Consider the following 15,048-nt stretch of genomic DNA (forward strand, 5'->3'; position numbering starts at 1 on the left):
AACAACGGGTTCACAATAATTCAAACCATAATAAACGAAACCGTGATTCATGCATACAAAATCATAGAATAAACACATTAAATACCATACTGCATTTAAAACTGTAAAGTAAATCAAACAACAACTGACCGAAAAATATATCAGATTCGAGCTCCATTAGTAACTTTAATTAATTATACACATGTATTAATTCATGAAATGTCGTTTTATTATTTATTGAGCTTTAATACCGTGATAGAAAATAGGGTGAGAAATCCTTACTTGTTTTGGGATCTGAAATCGGATTCTCACTGCGCCTACGGACTGTCCCTAAATTCCCTAAATTTTTTTGGGAAATTGAAACACACTTCCGGTACCAACACATGTCCCAAAAAAATCTCAAATCAGATCTAGGGCTCTTTTTGGCCAATATCAGAATTCCAGCATGGCAGCTCCACCGTGCTTCGGCGACGACATCGTCGCTTGCGGTGGCGATCCGCCTCGGGTTGGCCGTTTTTGGCCGTTTTCGGCCGAATTCGGCCAAATTTGCATTGGTTCCTGCGATAAAACAACCCTAGCGCCCTCGATGGGCCAAAAAATCATGAAAAATCGAGACTTACCGGCGGCAGAGCTCTCGGGTGCAACGACTTCTTCGGCGCGAGTCACGATTTGATGTTTTACTCCGGTCAACCTATAGAGAAAAGGACGGTAATCATAGTGGTATAAAAATTGTATCGAACAGGAACCGGGAAGGGCCTCATCGGATGCAAAAACCTAGGGAAGCTGCGGCAGCGCTGCTGGACTTCGGCAGTGTTTTTAGGCCGATTGGCCGGTGGTTTGGCTCTGATTTGGCCATAGGCGAATTTAGCATCGAAAAATGAGCCAATGGGAGAAAATTTACCTCGTTTGACGATCGAAAAATCCTCCGATGCGGCGGCGGGTGGGGCCGGCCGGCTCCTCCGGTGACTGGTTCTTCTTCTCCGGCGAGGGTACTGGCAGCTAGGGTTTGGGGTTGGGTGTGGGTGAGGTTATTTATAACATTTTCCTTTTAATCTCAGCTGTCCATCACAATTTAATCTGGGTCGTCCGTGCGTGATTCAATCTGGGCCGTCCGCACGCGTGAGATCTAGGCCGTTCGATCGCGGGCACGCGGATCGCCCACGTAGCCTCCCGTATCAGCGTCCTTGCCACGCAGCATATTTTGGTTGGCCGGGGCTGCTGACTGAGCTGCTGACGTGGCACAACTTTTCTAAATTGCGTTTTGACCCCCAGTTTTCGATTTTCTTTTCAAAAACACCCACATAATCCAAATTTTTACCCCTTTTTTCCAAAATCAATTTCAATTAAATCCCAATAATAATTTTACCTTATTTTATTATTATTATTATTATTGTTTCTATTAAATTAAATTAAAACCTTATAAATTAAATATTAAAATAGAATAACATTGAACAAAAATTCTAATAAAAATTAAAATAAATTAAATAATAAAAATACAACTTTTTGGGTGTTACAGATGTTGTACTGGAACCCTAAAATTGGCTGGAAAGATTTTAAAATTCATATTTTGGCATTTTGGAGTATTTTTGGATATGTAACGGGTGTTTTAATTTATGCATTAAAAATTTAGAAAACTTAAGGACTACCAGAAAGCGCAATGGAAAGTCCAGTATTTTGGACACTAATCCGAAATAAAAATCTCTCATTATTTTTGTGGTTGCGGTAAATTAAATCTTAATAATCAATAACATTGTGTTTTGTAAAAATTAGAAAATTCTAAAAATTTATTACAGGTCATCAGTGGAGCCGGAACTGGTTAGTGTATATTGTTTAAAATGCTTACTGTTATAGTATGTGCTTTAAATTAATAGTTTTAATTGCTTTCTTGGTTATTTAGTTACCTAACTATGTAGCTCTCATATGTTGGTTTGTTTGACAATAAATGTCTCAATCATGTTTTCTTAATTTACGTATCGTCTCTTTGTATGACCGATTGTTTATTGTAAATGTGAGATATTAGTATATAATTGGTGATTCGTTGATAATATGAATCTATGTATTAAAAGTTTACTAGGTACTCTGAAAATAGGTGGACGGACCCGGTACATAGAGAGAAACTCTACCGTGAACATTACCTCAGTCGGATAGAGCTGAGAAGTCTCATACCAAAAGAGTTTGAGAGATATGGTTCACCCTGATACCGGACAGAGTATCAAGACAATGATATATCTGGCGCTCATTACTGAACGAAGCATGGGAATGACCAGTTAATTGATAAATTTGGATATTGGGTTCACGCATAGGAGAACATCCCTATAGACCCCTAGAGGTACCGGTAAACAGGTAAAAAAGGTAGGTTGCTATTCTTGCTCACTTAGATATGAAATTACAATGTTATTTGTGTTATTATCCTCATAGGTCGATTTTGAAAACTTGTAATAGTAAGTATGAAGCTTATGTTTTTATATTAAATGAATTTATCTAAACTAATTGATCAATTAGTTATTTTATAATTTTTACCAATCTTTGATTTTTTGTATCAGTGATTAGTGTAATATTCTTACCAGTTTAGTGTAGCTCATCCCCCTATTTAATAATTTCAGATCAAGAAAACTAAAATCCGGATCCTGAACAGTAAGAGGGTTGTGAGTAAAGGTGATCTCCCGAACCCCGTCAGAATTGCAATTGGAGGTTAATCTTATAAGATTTTACTTTCATTTCTGTTTCTATTATTTTAACTTATTAAAAATAGACATTTCTGTATTCTTATTGGACATTCTAATTTACTGTGTAAGAAATATAAACCCCTAATTATTATCTGTTTTTGCCATTACAATATATATTCTTTTTCTTAAGGTTTTGGGCATTTACACAAATAAAGTCCAAATTTATGCAACATAAACTAGTAAAAAATTAGAAACATATCTTGATACACATGTAATATGAGTTACTCATAGTAAAGGTAGATATATATTTTCACTGTTATAAATTGCTATTGCGTCGATCCACTTCTAGGCAATTCTAAAATTGGATTAGTTCGACGAAAAGAATTTATTACAGATAAATTTCTAGTGCTATCAACAAGTTTAAACCACTGACTGGCAGGATCACACTTGTTATCTCTAGTCAAACACTTGCAACTATTTGTAACGACAGTGTTGGTTGAGTCCACATCCAAGCAAATAGATGTTCCATTGCTTAGTTTAGAAGAAAGATGCATCTTAGAATCTGATATAAGTTCCCATTTTGAACTAGAATCTGTACAAATAATACTTAATTTCACAGGTTTTTCCAATTCTTCAACTTTTAAACATAAGTATGTTCCTTTAATGGATATAATATGTTGAGATGTGTAACTCCAACCCTCAGATTCAGTGCATGGACCCAATATTAGTGGATCAAGTAATGATTTTCTTAGGATACAAAATCCTGTTAATGGATGAAATATTACTTTATGCTTATTCTTTTCAGATAGTCCTGGTCCTGCAATTTAAAACAAATTATTAAGAAACTTAAAATAAAACAAATTATAAACTTTTTAATGCATAGAAAGAGATCATACGTATGTACCTTGAAAAGGAGTTTGGATGGCAGATATTTTCTGTAAGAAGCTTGAATTCCTAATATCACACCAATTCCAGTTAAATAACCCATAATTTTCATTTAATCCAATTACCCCTTCTCTCAAATAATAACTTCCAACAAGTGTCCACAATGCCCAATCTAGATCAAGGTCAGCTGCCACACCCATGAAACAATTTAAATACCTGTTGTCATTCACATTTGTTCCTCTTTGATCTGCCCCAAATTCACTCACAAACAATGGCCAACCTTGATCTAATAAGAATTCTGATGTGCGCTTCATATTACTCATTGCTCTGCCACACACTTGATTTGGGTTGCCACTTTCCCATGCACTACCATCCGAGAATCCATACCAATGCCACTCAAATACTATCTTTCCAGTGAATGTCAAATTTATTGCTCGGTTTCGAACAAAAGATAAGTCTCTATCATAGTTTAGACCAGAAAGTATAATAAGAACGTATGGATTTGCTTCATGCACTGATTCTGCTCCTGCTACCATGTACCTTCAAATTCAATTCGTTAAAATTACTAATAGTAATTATTAAACAAACTTTTCATAATTTATATTTTTCAAGTTTATTCAATCTTTAAGTTTAAAATAGTCTAATATATTCAAAATTATTTAACACTTTTTATTTAGTTTTTGTTCATTAAGTTTTACAATCATTGATGAGTTCATAGGAAAAAGGAGCTTAGGAGTCACGGAAGAAGAAAAATATGAGAAACCATTGAATAGATTAAAATAAATAAATAAAGAATGATTGAATAAATTATATCTAATTTTATTTTCTCCTATTTTAATTGTATGATAATTTTATTTTTTTTATCGATTTAATTTTAATTTATTTTAAATTTTTAATATAATTATATAATTATTAATAAATGATATTACTACCACAAGGTAATGATATGTTAGATGATATAGTATTATATTTAATACCACTAGTTTAATACTTAGTCGACATGGTTGATTAATTGTAAGAAATATATTAGATGCTTAAAAATATTTAAAAAAAAATGATTAGTTAAATAAAATGAAAAAAATTAGAAAAGTATTTATTAGTTTAAATATATATCTTAAAATGTAGAAATAAATAAAAATATTTTACAATATAATAAATTTGTATAACTCTCTTCTATGCACAACAACATCATAATTACTATATTTTGTTTTTTAATTATTTTTAAAAAATATTTATTAGTACAGAAGTAAACAAAACCAAATTAAAAAGGTAATAAAATATACTTTAATTTGATGTTATCCCACCCTTGTGTCTTGTTCTTCTAAAATATAGTATGATTTAGAACTAATATAATAATATTTAAAAATATAATAAAATAATTAATTATTTTTAAATAATTATTTTACTTATAAAATCAAAATATTAAAATTAATATTTTAAAAACATATGTATGTTGACGAGTAATTTTATATTTATTTAAATAAAAAATAATTAAACTTTTAAAATTAATTTAAGAATAAAAATGATTTAAAAATATAGTGTACCTGTACCAATCATTTACGTTCTGTCTAGGACCTCTAAGTTCATTTCTGAGACTCATACCAATCACGGTGGAAACACCATTAAACATGGTGGCAATTCGAGTTAAACCAGCAATCCACACATCAGGATTGAAGTATTGATCGCCAAAAAAACCATTACCATCCAAGTTACTGCAACACCAACCGGGCTTACTTATATGATTGTCTAGAATCACCATCACCTTGTTTTCTCCGAGGTTCGATACCACTGTCTGATTTTTTTTTTTAAAAAAAAAAAAAAATTAAGATAAGAATCAAAACATTATCTATAGGTCATACATCATTTAATAGTTTAATGTATATTTTAAAAATTTTTCAATTTTTAATTCAGTAAGAAAAAGGTGATCAACTAAACATACTACTCAACAGAAAAAACAAAAAGAAAAGTTCAACTATTAATTAAAAACACAACCAATATTAGATATTATTCAAATGCTCTGCTGTGTCGCTATCTGATTGGTCACTCCACCTATACCTTATGCTCAATCCTCACCAATCATCAAATCCTGCCTTTCTGATTTTGAGCCTTTTGACCTCATCCTAATCCTAATCTTCTTTTTGATTTTTTTTCTGAGAAAATTCAAAAGAAGAAGAAACTAATTACCTGATACGCTTTGATGAGAGGAAGATCAATTATAGACGGATTATTTGCTTGGATACCAGCAATGGATTCAAACAGACCGAGTTTTTGAAAAGACTGTCTCACAGTTAGAGAGGCTAGAGAGTCGTTGGTGACCAAGAAAGTCGGCCAAGTGAACCGTACGCAGTTGAATCCCATCGACACAATTGTTTTTGAGATCGAATCCATGGGGCGCTTGCTGAGTCCCTCCGCCACCATTGGCTCCAGATGCGTCACCCAATTAACACAAGCCAGCTTCACTCGCTGCCCGTTCTCGTCCACAATCCAACGATTATCGGTGGAGAGAGGGATGGCCATGGTTGGCAGAGCAGTATTTTGTAGTGTGATGATGATGAGGTGAAGAGAGAGGAAGGTAAAGAAGAAGAGAAGGAGAAAGGAAATGATCCTCGTTTTCTCCATTGCTGGATTTGTGTTTTGGAGTCCGCATATAAAACTTGGAAGTCACACTTATATACTTGATTAAAAGGAATTTAAAATCCTTTAATTAATTTTATCAGGATTAAAGAAAATCAAATTTGACTATGGATTATAAAAATCTCATTTCATAAATTTTAGTTGTCAGCTAATATTTCCAACTGTTGGAGATAATTAAATTTACTGTTAATTTTTTTTTTTAAAGACATATTTAGGAGCCTAAGACATAATTTACTTTACCATAATCATCATTTGTAGTTAAGAATTATTGCAATAAGCTGAAGGCAAAAACTATTAAGGGAAACACGAAACTTAAAGGCAACAACAGCTACCAAGAAAAGTAAAAAGTGCCGAAGACACTCGCGATCAACACAAGATTTTAGGGAAACCTAAATGATTTCAAGACACTGAAAACACGGTTTTATGCCGAGGCAAAAATGTCCCACAAGCCATGATCACATGGACTCAATAACAGTCGTCAGAAATTCTCTTGCTTCACTTGATCAAGTTCAGAAATATGATTTCTACATTTATATGACATAAATAATATAAATATTATATATTTTTGTTGGAAAGAAGCCAAGTTATATATTGATAGTTGGGTTTGGCGTGGGGGACAATCTGGGAGCCACCTTTCGAATTGCAACTGCAGAGTTCTCTCTTTTAGAACCTTTTCTAAACTTGTAAGGCAATTCACTGACTTAATCATTTCCTCCATCAATAGTTTTCATATACTGCAACCTAACAATTTGAGGGTAAAGGGTTATGGGTTCAGATCTTTGATGATGTTAACACAATCAGTAATGAAATGTCTAAGAGGGTAGAGTCCTAGTCGGATTTCTAACATTAAGGAGATTCACAGCTGAAAAGAATTCATGTCAATCATAACACTCAGAAAAATCTTTCATTACACTCCTATGATTCTCTTATGTTCCAATCTTTATCTACACTCTTTTTTATTCTCTATTGAAAATTTGTTTGTTATTCATGTGATTGGATCATGGGTTCTTGTTAATTAATTCATTATAAATAATGAAAATTCGACTTTTCAGTAAGTGGAGCTGAAATATTCTTATTCCATACATACAGTAAGAATATCAAGAATCAGACTTCAAAATAGGAGTCAGTACCCAGAAAAATATTGTACACTAGCAGCAGCAAAAGAAAATTTGAAGCAGAATTGTGACTACAATGTTCTTCAGTAATGTTATAAACACAACTGTTGGAAGCTTGAAACAAATATGTACATTGGTAGGAGCATGAATAAACTATACAAACTCGAGGACACCTATCGGGTTCAAGTCTGAGCCTTGCTAGCACTCAAGGATGGGAAAAGGAAAAGAGATTACACACAATGAAGGAACAAAAGAACGAGGATGCTTCTGTAACTTTATTCGTCTATCACTCTCACAAACCAAACCTAATTCTCCAGTAATTCTTTTTTAACAAGTAATCAAGTACCAAGCAAAAGGGTGATTATCTCATCAGATCAACAGCCCAGCTTCTGTTGACCTCTGCCAGCCAGTGATTACCTACTCTTTTCGTTTTCTCATGCATGTACCAAAAACATGCACCGACATAAGGACATCATCTGTTTGGAGCCTCGTCGGTTTCCAGTTAAACTCACCTTTCAACAATTTTCATTTCTGGGATGAGTAGAAGTTGTAATAACCTATGGAATCCTTTCACTTCCAGACAGTCATGAAAATTTGATTCAGCTGTTGCCAATCAAATATGATCATATATGTACAAGAAAGCTTATTAAAAGAGCCTAATTCTAGTCTCGATGGCGCTCCGACAAATGGGGCATAATTCGAGGCCTTCTCCACAGTCACAGCAAGTCTGCCGAATAGAGAAGCAAAGTTTGATGTCAGTACAATCCCTAGATCATGATCCTTTGGGATAAATAATGGGGAAAGATATGTAACTTACCTGATGACCACAACCAAAGGCCATATCCTTCTTATTTGTAAGACAAATGGGGCAAAGCTATTTTAGTTCACCAAATAAAAGAAAATTGTGAGTGAATGAGAAGAGATTTAAGCATTTTTAGTGGCAGTCGAGAGGTGAAGATATAGATGAACCCACTAATAAGAAACTTGTTTATTCTCGAAGAGGTAGGAAAACACTCATGCAGGTGCTCATGGAACAAAAACAATAACCATTGAAATGGATTTACTTCCGATGAAACGATACATGTACCTGATTATCATAAACTGAACTAGAAGATGGGGCTGCACTAACTCCTGCATCATATCCAGAATATGAATGTAGCGGCTGCTGAAAACTATTTGAGCGAGAGGTCTTTCTGCTGCTGTTGAAAGAGGATGCACCATATCGAGGTGGGGGAAGAGGAACCCTGTCCGGTCCATTTCCTGTCCGTTGACTGCTTTAAAGTTTCAAGTGAGAGAAAAAAAAAGTGCAGCTTTAATATCATGTATAACTTAATCCATGGATGATAATGTACATTAAATATCAGTGAGTACCCCAATATGCCTAGTTCTATAGTTGCTTTATATTGAGATGGTATCTCCATCAAGGCTGAAAGAGCAAATTCGGTCTGTTTTCTGGATGGATCTATTTTCTTTGTCATAATTTCTGTAAAGTTCACAAACTAACAAGACCAAAAAAAAAAAATTATTTCCAGTTATTCTTGTTTAAGGACATTAATATCACAACTTCAAATATGTAAAGAAATAATGTTCCTTAAATATATGAAGAAAGGAATTACAGAAGCTACTCCTTACCTGAAAATTATCAAAAGCACGAGCAGGGATGTTATCATCAAACTCCCTCATTATATCCCAAGGACCATCTCCAACCCCAACCAAAACTATTGACAAAGGAAATTCACTGCAATTAAACAAGCAGGTAAGTATGTGGCTCAGAAACCTAATAGCAGCAAGTTACTTAAAATATGCCACTGTTACATTTCACAGTTAGGATGTATACCTTGCTCTCACAATTGCATCAATTGTCTTCTGTTCTTGTGGGCTAAGCTGACCATGCTGTGTATCAACACTTCTTGTAACCTAACAAAGTGGACAATTTCTGTCATAACACAATTGCTAGAACAGAAACCAGAAGGGATATGCCATCTGTTTAAGAAAATTGTTTAGAACAGAATAAGATATATTTCTGCCTTTAAGGACAGTATTTGGGATTATAGTTGTCGGGATTGGAGTCAGCTTCCTGACTAAAAACTATTTTTCTGTTTGTTTGTGGGCGTTCCTTATATCAGTAAATAAAAACTGAGATACACTCTCACTGAAGAAGTAACAATGGTAAGCGCACCCACACGCATATCTCTATTGCATGGATGTATGTACAATACAGCTGCTTCCTGAATCTATGTTTTTGCAGCAGAAAGCTTTACCATACTTCATACCTTCTCAACTTTATTTAGGCAGATGTCTTCCTACAGAAGACAAGGCAAATAAAAATGTCTGTATATTTATCTTGTCACAATTTTCCTTAAGTTTTACTTAATTCTAACTCCTCAAAACCTCAATTGCATACAGCTATAACAATTGTCAACTTTCTCATCCAATTGCTACCAGGAATTTCCTTCTGTAAGCTTTGAAGTGTCATTAATACAGGGAAAATATCACTTTCCATTGTGGGGTTCTAAACTAATTATTGAGATTTCTTGGTATCTCATTAAGATTCTATACACTCCACAAATATTGAAAGCAATCAGTTACCTGGCCATCTGCAATTATCAACAAAACATGGTATTGACCGCCACTTTGCTCAACAATTGTCATGGCCATTTCAATAATAGGTGCAAAAGATGTGGGTCCTGCAATAAAGAAAAATAAGTCACATATTCTAGGAACTTACTAGTTGAACTTGAAATGATTTATAAGATACAAGCCGATAAAACAAGTTGCAGCACCTGCAAGTCGAAGTCGGGGAATGATTTCCCTGTAGCAAGTTAGGACTTCCTCAAATCCATTACAAAACGTCTCATCTGAATGAAAGCTGAAGACATCTTGATCATGTGTTGATGCTGCAAAATTAGAAAGGAAGCACATTAAATATCATCTCCTCTCAGCAAAACATTTGTTGCAATAGAAACAAAAGATGGAAAAAGAACAATTAGTATTACCATCTCCAAATCCAAAACAGGGAATCAAGTTATCCTCATCAAAAACAGATAGAGTCTTTCCAATAATTGTTATTGCTTGTTCATAGGGATTTAAACCATTTCCAATATCGTGCAAACTTCGCCGGTTGAATGACCTAGAACCTAATTCCAAAACAAAAATAAGCAGATGTTGCATCTAGGCAAGTATAGAAGTTCTTAACATCAAGATTAATCTTAAGAACCTGTCCACTCATTGCTTTTTGTGAAATCAATACCAACAATGAGGTTAGAAGACTCAAGCCCAGCTTGTGCAAGAGCAGATGTAACCTGCCATAAATCCAAAATACATATTCATTTTGATGATCAATCAATCCTTAAGCAGCCATAAATAAGCAAGAAACCATTCCCAATTCCCAGGCACCTTACCAAACAGACACTGAAAACAGCAAATGAGCAGGTGCTATTCGCACCCCATGAATTAAAAGTGCAGATACAAGAGAAAATGAGAGTAAATAGCGCCTACAAACAGACGCCTCTAACCTGTTCCAAGGTGGTATAGTTATCAGCTATTCTCGAGTATTTCCTTTCAAATGTCCTATGCGGCCGTGGCGTCTGCGAACTATACGAACTTGCAGGCGCATGTCGATGCTGCGGCGTATAATACAGGTGTTGTTGTGGATATCCATAATGACTCCATGGAGAAGAATTTGCAGACCCACTCGAGGAAGACAGTCCCTGCCTCGATCTTTTTGAACTACTACCTCCCATCACCAATTTAATACTTCTCTAATATATGCTACTTCAGGACTCGAATTCAGTAATTCCCCAAATCAGAAACAACTTTACCAATTTCTTTTTCTGCACCTCAACACTTATATAGTGATATCAAGCAGCATAGCTGACCTTCCTGCTAATCACCAATCAAAGAGACATTTTCTCAAAATGGGAATTTCGGGGATGCTCCGAAATAGAGATTCAATCAATTGTTTATTAAAAAAGGAAATTAATTATACATGGTATTTAATCATTATGGTGGGAAATATCAAAAAGAAAAGGAAACTTCTTTGAAGAAAAAGGTAATATTAAAAGTACGACAAATTACTGCGAAAAGCGGCTGGAAATGACCGTTTCAAATAACATCGTCCATTGAAATTTTCATTTTATTTAATCTTGCAAAACGTTTACTTTTAAAATTTTCCTGACCCACAAATTCAATGATGATAGACTTGAAAAAAACTCCTTCATACGAGGCAAATCAGAATTAGTGACAGGTGGATTTTGATTGATAAGCACGAAAGATGATACAAATATGCAAGCAAATGTATATTCTGTTTTGTCAAAACATTATACTTGACATGGTGGTTAAAAGTCTTTTTACTTCATTCAATAATCAATTACTCTTTTTCTTTCTTCTTTTTTTTCTGCTCAATCTAATGATCAGCGTAGGCAGGCAGTTGAATTTATTAATTTTATTAAAAGTTGAAGTTTTAGCTAATAATTTAAACTCGTCTTTTTTTTTATCTGATTGTACTTATGTTGAATTAAGGGTTAAATTTAGTTCAATGCATCTGAAATTAAACCACTCTATATTGATTATCACTAAATTAAAAAAAATTTAAAATAAATTTGAAACTAAATTTTGTCAGGATCAAAAACTAATATTGGTCAGAATTTGATAGAAGTAATCAGTTGACTGACCTAGATTAATTAAAAATTAATTTCAGTAAAATTTGTTTACCGCAGTATTTGTAATTTTAATCTTAACAGGTAATCTCTTACGCATGAGAGGAAAGTCTGACATAAATAAATCAAACTAATATGACTATTTTCTTAATAATAAAAGTAATGCTAATTGTGATTACTCACGCAAATCTAGACGCCGTGGAAATTTATTCCATTTAATATTAAATTAAGACTTCATCCAAAGACCTTGGCGATGGGGGTTTGGTAAAATAATGATCCTCGTAATCTTCCACCACCACTAATGCTTTAACACCTACAAAATCTAAAATACTAAACTTTTATTTCTTCACAAAATAACTTAAGTTATTTTTTATTAATAATTAAAATGATATTCTATTTTTAAAATCTAACCGTCTTTTATTTTTACTGTAACAATAAGTAGATTATTATTAATTTATTAAAAAAACTCTTAAGATCAGAATTAAAATTTGTGATATTTTTTATTGTACATTCTATTATAACTGTTTTTGTCTTTTTACTCATTTACACAGCTATTTATATTTTTCATTACATCATTTATCAATGAAAAAATCAACAGATTATTCATTCTCCGAAATCATTCTCTGTTTTCTAATATGGTATCAAAGCAATATTGCTCTTGATCTGCTGCCAAATCGTGCCGCGATTTATCTCGCCAAATAGCCAGAGGTGGTGATTCCAGCAATCCCCAATCAGATTCTTCCATCGCTCATAATCCGCAAGCTGGTCAAGCTGTAATGAGCGACGACATTCATAACCTCTTCTTCCTCCACAGTGGTGATCATCTGGGATTAATCTTGGTCATCCACGTCTTGAATGGAAATAACTACAACACTTGGGAGCGTGCGATGCGAATTGCGTTGAACGAGAAGAACAAGCTGGGCTTCATAGACGATTCGGTGCCGCAACCCGACAGTACAGACTCCATGGCAGGAGCATGGTCTCGCTGCAACTCCATGGTGATTTCATAGCTTCTCAATGCAGTCGCGAAGGACATCACAGATAATTTGCTTTACCTTGAAAATGTTCAAGCTATTTGCTCCGATTAACAACATAGATTTCAACAAAGCAATGCACCAAGAATATTTCAGTTGAAGAAATCCATGAACGCTTTCACGCAAGGCTCCCTCACCGTGAATGCATACTATACCAGAATGAAGACTATGTAGGATGAACTAAAAACTTATCAGCCCACACACGTATGCCATTGTGGTGGAATGAGGGCTTGGAACGATTACCAGGAACAAGAGCTGCTGATGCTCTTTCTGATGGAACTCAACGAATCATACGCCGGAATACGTAGCCAAATTCTGATGATGGAATCTTCTCCTCAAATTGCGAAGGTCTTCAGCTTAGTAGTGCAGGAGGAGCGACATCACTCCATAGGAATCAAAGGGGCGCCTTTTGGTTCAGAAGCAGCTGTAGGCGTGGGCACTGTTGCCCTAGCACAAGGTGGAAGACGAAGGCCCTTGTGCTCTCATTGTGGGCTCATGGGCCATCTTGTGAACCGCTGTTATAAGCTCCACGGCTACCCCATCGGTTATAAGCCCAAATCCAGGAGCCCACTTACTAAAGTCCAAGGGCCTCAATTTGAGGCCCGTACCACATCCTTTCACAATCGTTCAACTCAACATGGCAATGGGCCTGGAGGGCCTGCAGTCCATTATTTCCCTCAGCCCACTACTGAAACCCATAAGCAACAGTAGCAACCACAGGCCATTCTCAAATCTTCTTAGGCCCACGTGAAAGGGCACAGCTCGGGGTCTTCTTCCTCGGTCACGTCCGTGACCGCCCCTGTTTTCGCTGCGTCTCCAGCCTCTGACTTCAGCTCCACCGCTTCTGTTGCCGCACTCAGCCCATCGCAGATACAGAACGTAATAGCCCATCTAAACGCAAGCCTCCATGCTCCGTTCTCTGCCTCTATCATACCGGCTCCGAAAGTTGCCTCCACCTCTGCCTCCATTGATACCTTCAATCTATCAAGCTCAGGTATACCTCCCTATTGCTTATCCCTTTTTACACGCACACCCATCTCGGCAGTGTGGCTTCTTGACACAGGAGCCACACATCACACTTGCTGCCTTGAATCCCTTTTTACAACCCTTAAGCATGTTGAACCCCTCCATATTAATTTACCTAATGGTAGCTTCGTGATAGTCAATCAAGTCGATAGCGTGGTCTTGACAGAATCCATAACCTTATTCGATGTCCTGTATATTCTTGAATTTACTTTCAATCTCATAAGTGTTAGTAGTTTGATCACAACTCATTTATGCACTGTTAATTTTTTTCTTAATTCTTGTGTCATTCAGGACCTCACTCGGGGATTGTCGATTGGGAATGGTAGTCATGTTGGCAATCTCTACTACTTAATTACTGAGAATTTTGCTTATAATTCAGTTAACTTTGATCATGTTAATGCTAAAAGTTGTCTTTGACACTTTAGAATGGGTCATCCATCTCTTGTTAAATTTCAATATTTAAATAAAAAATTACAAGTTTATGATGTTTCAAGGAATATTCCTTATCATTGTAAAGTTTGTCATCTTGCAAAACAAAAACGTTTACCTTTCATTTTTACAAATTAATTGTCTGATAATCCTTTCGATTTAATTCACATTGATATCTGGGGTCCTTTTTCCATTTCCACTACGGAAAGACATAAGTATTTTCTCACCTTTGTTGATGACTGTACTTGGGCTACATGGGTATACCTTCTTCGAAATAAATCTAATGTTCACACCACATTTCCTAATTTTTATACTTTTATCCTCACACAATATAAAATTCTAATTAAATCAGTGAGGTCTGATAATGCGCATGAACTAAGCTTCCAGTTTTTCTTCAAATCTAAAGGAATCATTTCTTTCCATTCCTGTGTTGAAACTCCACAGCAGAACTCTGTTGTTGAGTGTAAACACCAGCATATTCTGAATGTTGCACGTGCTTTACTCTTTCAATCTAATGTCCCACTAATTTATTGGGGGGATTGTGTCATGACTGTCGTATACATCATCAATTGCACTCCATCTCCTTTACTCTCCAATAAAACACATTTTGAGTTACTAAATA

The 15,048-nt window shown here is 35.1% G+C and overlaps 3 protein-coding genes across 4 annotated transcripts; 1 reads left to right on the forward strand and 2 right to left on the reverse strand.

Moving 5' to 3' along the window:
* Positions 1-2,905: 2,905 nt before the first annotated feature.
* On the reverse strand, positions 2,906-6,157 carry LOC110817105 (glycosyl hydrolase 5 family protein-like). The gene is made up of 4 exons (XM_022045505.2): positions 5,715-6,157; positions 5,075-5,322; positions 3,550-4,070; positions 2,906-3,462 (listed from the first exon to the last, which is right to left on the reverse strand). Exons 1-4 carry the CDS (start codon positions 6,147-6,149, stop codon positions 2,972-2,974), a joined length of 1,695 nt encoding a protein of 564 aa, XP_021901197.1. The 5' UTR covers positions 6,150-6,157; the 3' UTR covers positions 2,906-2,971.
* A 1,187-nt stretch (positions 6,158-7,344) lies between these two features.
* LOC110817108 (E3 ubiquitin-protein ligase RGLG5-like) lies at positions 7,345-11,283 on the reverse strand. Of its 2 annotated transcripts, none has more exons than XM_022045507.2 (11): positions 10,795-11,283; positions 10,497-10,581; positions 10,276-10,416; positions 10,063-10,176; positions 9,869-9,966; positions 9,117-9,196; positions 8,912-9,017; positions 8,651-8,778; positions 8,367-8,553; positions 8,097-8,153; positions 7,345-8,006 (listed from the first exon to the last, which is right to left on the reverse strand). In XM_022045507.2, exons 1-11 carry the CDS (start codon positions 11,020-11,022, stop codon positions 7,926-7,928), a joined length of 1,305 nt encoding a protein of 434 aa, XP_021901199.1. In that variant the 5' UTR covers positions 11,023-11,283; the 3' UTR covers positions 7,345-7,925. The 2 variants fall into 2 exon arrangements, with proteins under 2 accessions (XP_021901199.1, XP_021901200.1); XM_022045508.2 differs by having other exon boundaries at positions 8,367-8,550; positions 10,795-11,280.
* A 1,430-nt stretch (positions 11,284-12,713) lies between these two features.
* LOC148252765 (uncharacterized) lies at positions 12,714-13,682 on the forward strand. The gene is made up of 3 exons (XM_088210365.1): positions 12,714-12,935; positions 13,034-13,141; positions 13,218-13,682. Exons 1-3 carry the CDS (start codon positions 12,714-12,716, stop codon positions 13,680-13,682), a joined length of 795 nt encoding a protein of 264 aa, XP_088066491.1.
* The last annotated feature ends 1,366 nt before the right edge of the window (positions 13,683-15,048 follow it).

Source organism: Carica papaya, chromosome 8, assembly GCF_054855325.1.
Source record: "Carica papaya isolate Zhongbai chromosome 8, ASM5485532v1, whole genome shotgun sequence".
In the NCBI taxonomy this organism is placed as follows: domain Eukaryota; kingdom Viridiplantae; phylum Streptophyta; class Magnoliopsida; order Brassicales; family Caricaceae; genus Carica; species Carica papaya.

Coding starts and splice junctions, on each gene's coding strand:
- LOC110817108 (XM_022045507.2), bottom strand. CDS start 11,022: ATGGGAGGTAGTAGTTCAAAAAGATCGAGGCAGGGACTGTCTTCCTCG. Junction 10,177..10,275: donor CTGTTTTGGATTTGGAGATG/GTAATACTAATT, acceptor CTAATTTTGCAG/CATCAACACATGATCAAGAT. Junction 9,967..10,062: donor TCCCCGACTTCGACTTGCAG/GTGCTGCAACTT, acceptor TCTTTATTGCAG/GACCCACATCTTTTGCACCT.
- LOC148252765 (XM_088210365.1), top strand. CDS start 12,714: ATGAGCGACGACATTCATAACCTCTTCTTCCTCCACAGTGGTGATCAT. Junction 12,936..13,033: donor GGTCTCGCTGCAACTCCATG/GTGATTTCATAG, acceptor TTAACAACATAG/ATTTCAACAAAGCAATGCAC. Junction 13,142..13,217: donor TATACCAGAATGAAGACTAT/GTAGGATGAACT, acceptor AACGATTACCAG/GAACAAGAGCTGCTGATGCT.
- LOC110817105 (XM_022045505.2), bottom strand. CDS start 6,149: ATGGAGAAAACGAGGATCATTTCCTTTCTCCTTCTCTTCTTCTTTACC. Junction 5,323..5,714: donor CTCTCATCAAAGCGTATCAG/GTAATTAGTTTC, acceptor AAAAAAAATCAG/ACAGTGGTATCGAACCTCGG. Junction 3,463..3,549: donor CATCCAAACTCCTTTTCAAG/GTACATACGTAT, acceptor TTTAAATTGCAG/GACCAGGACTATCTGAAAAG.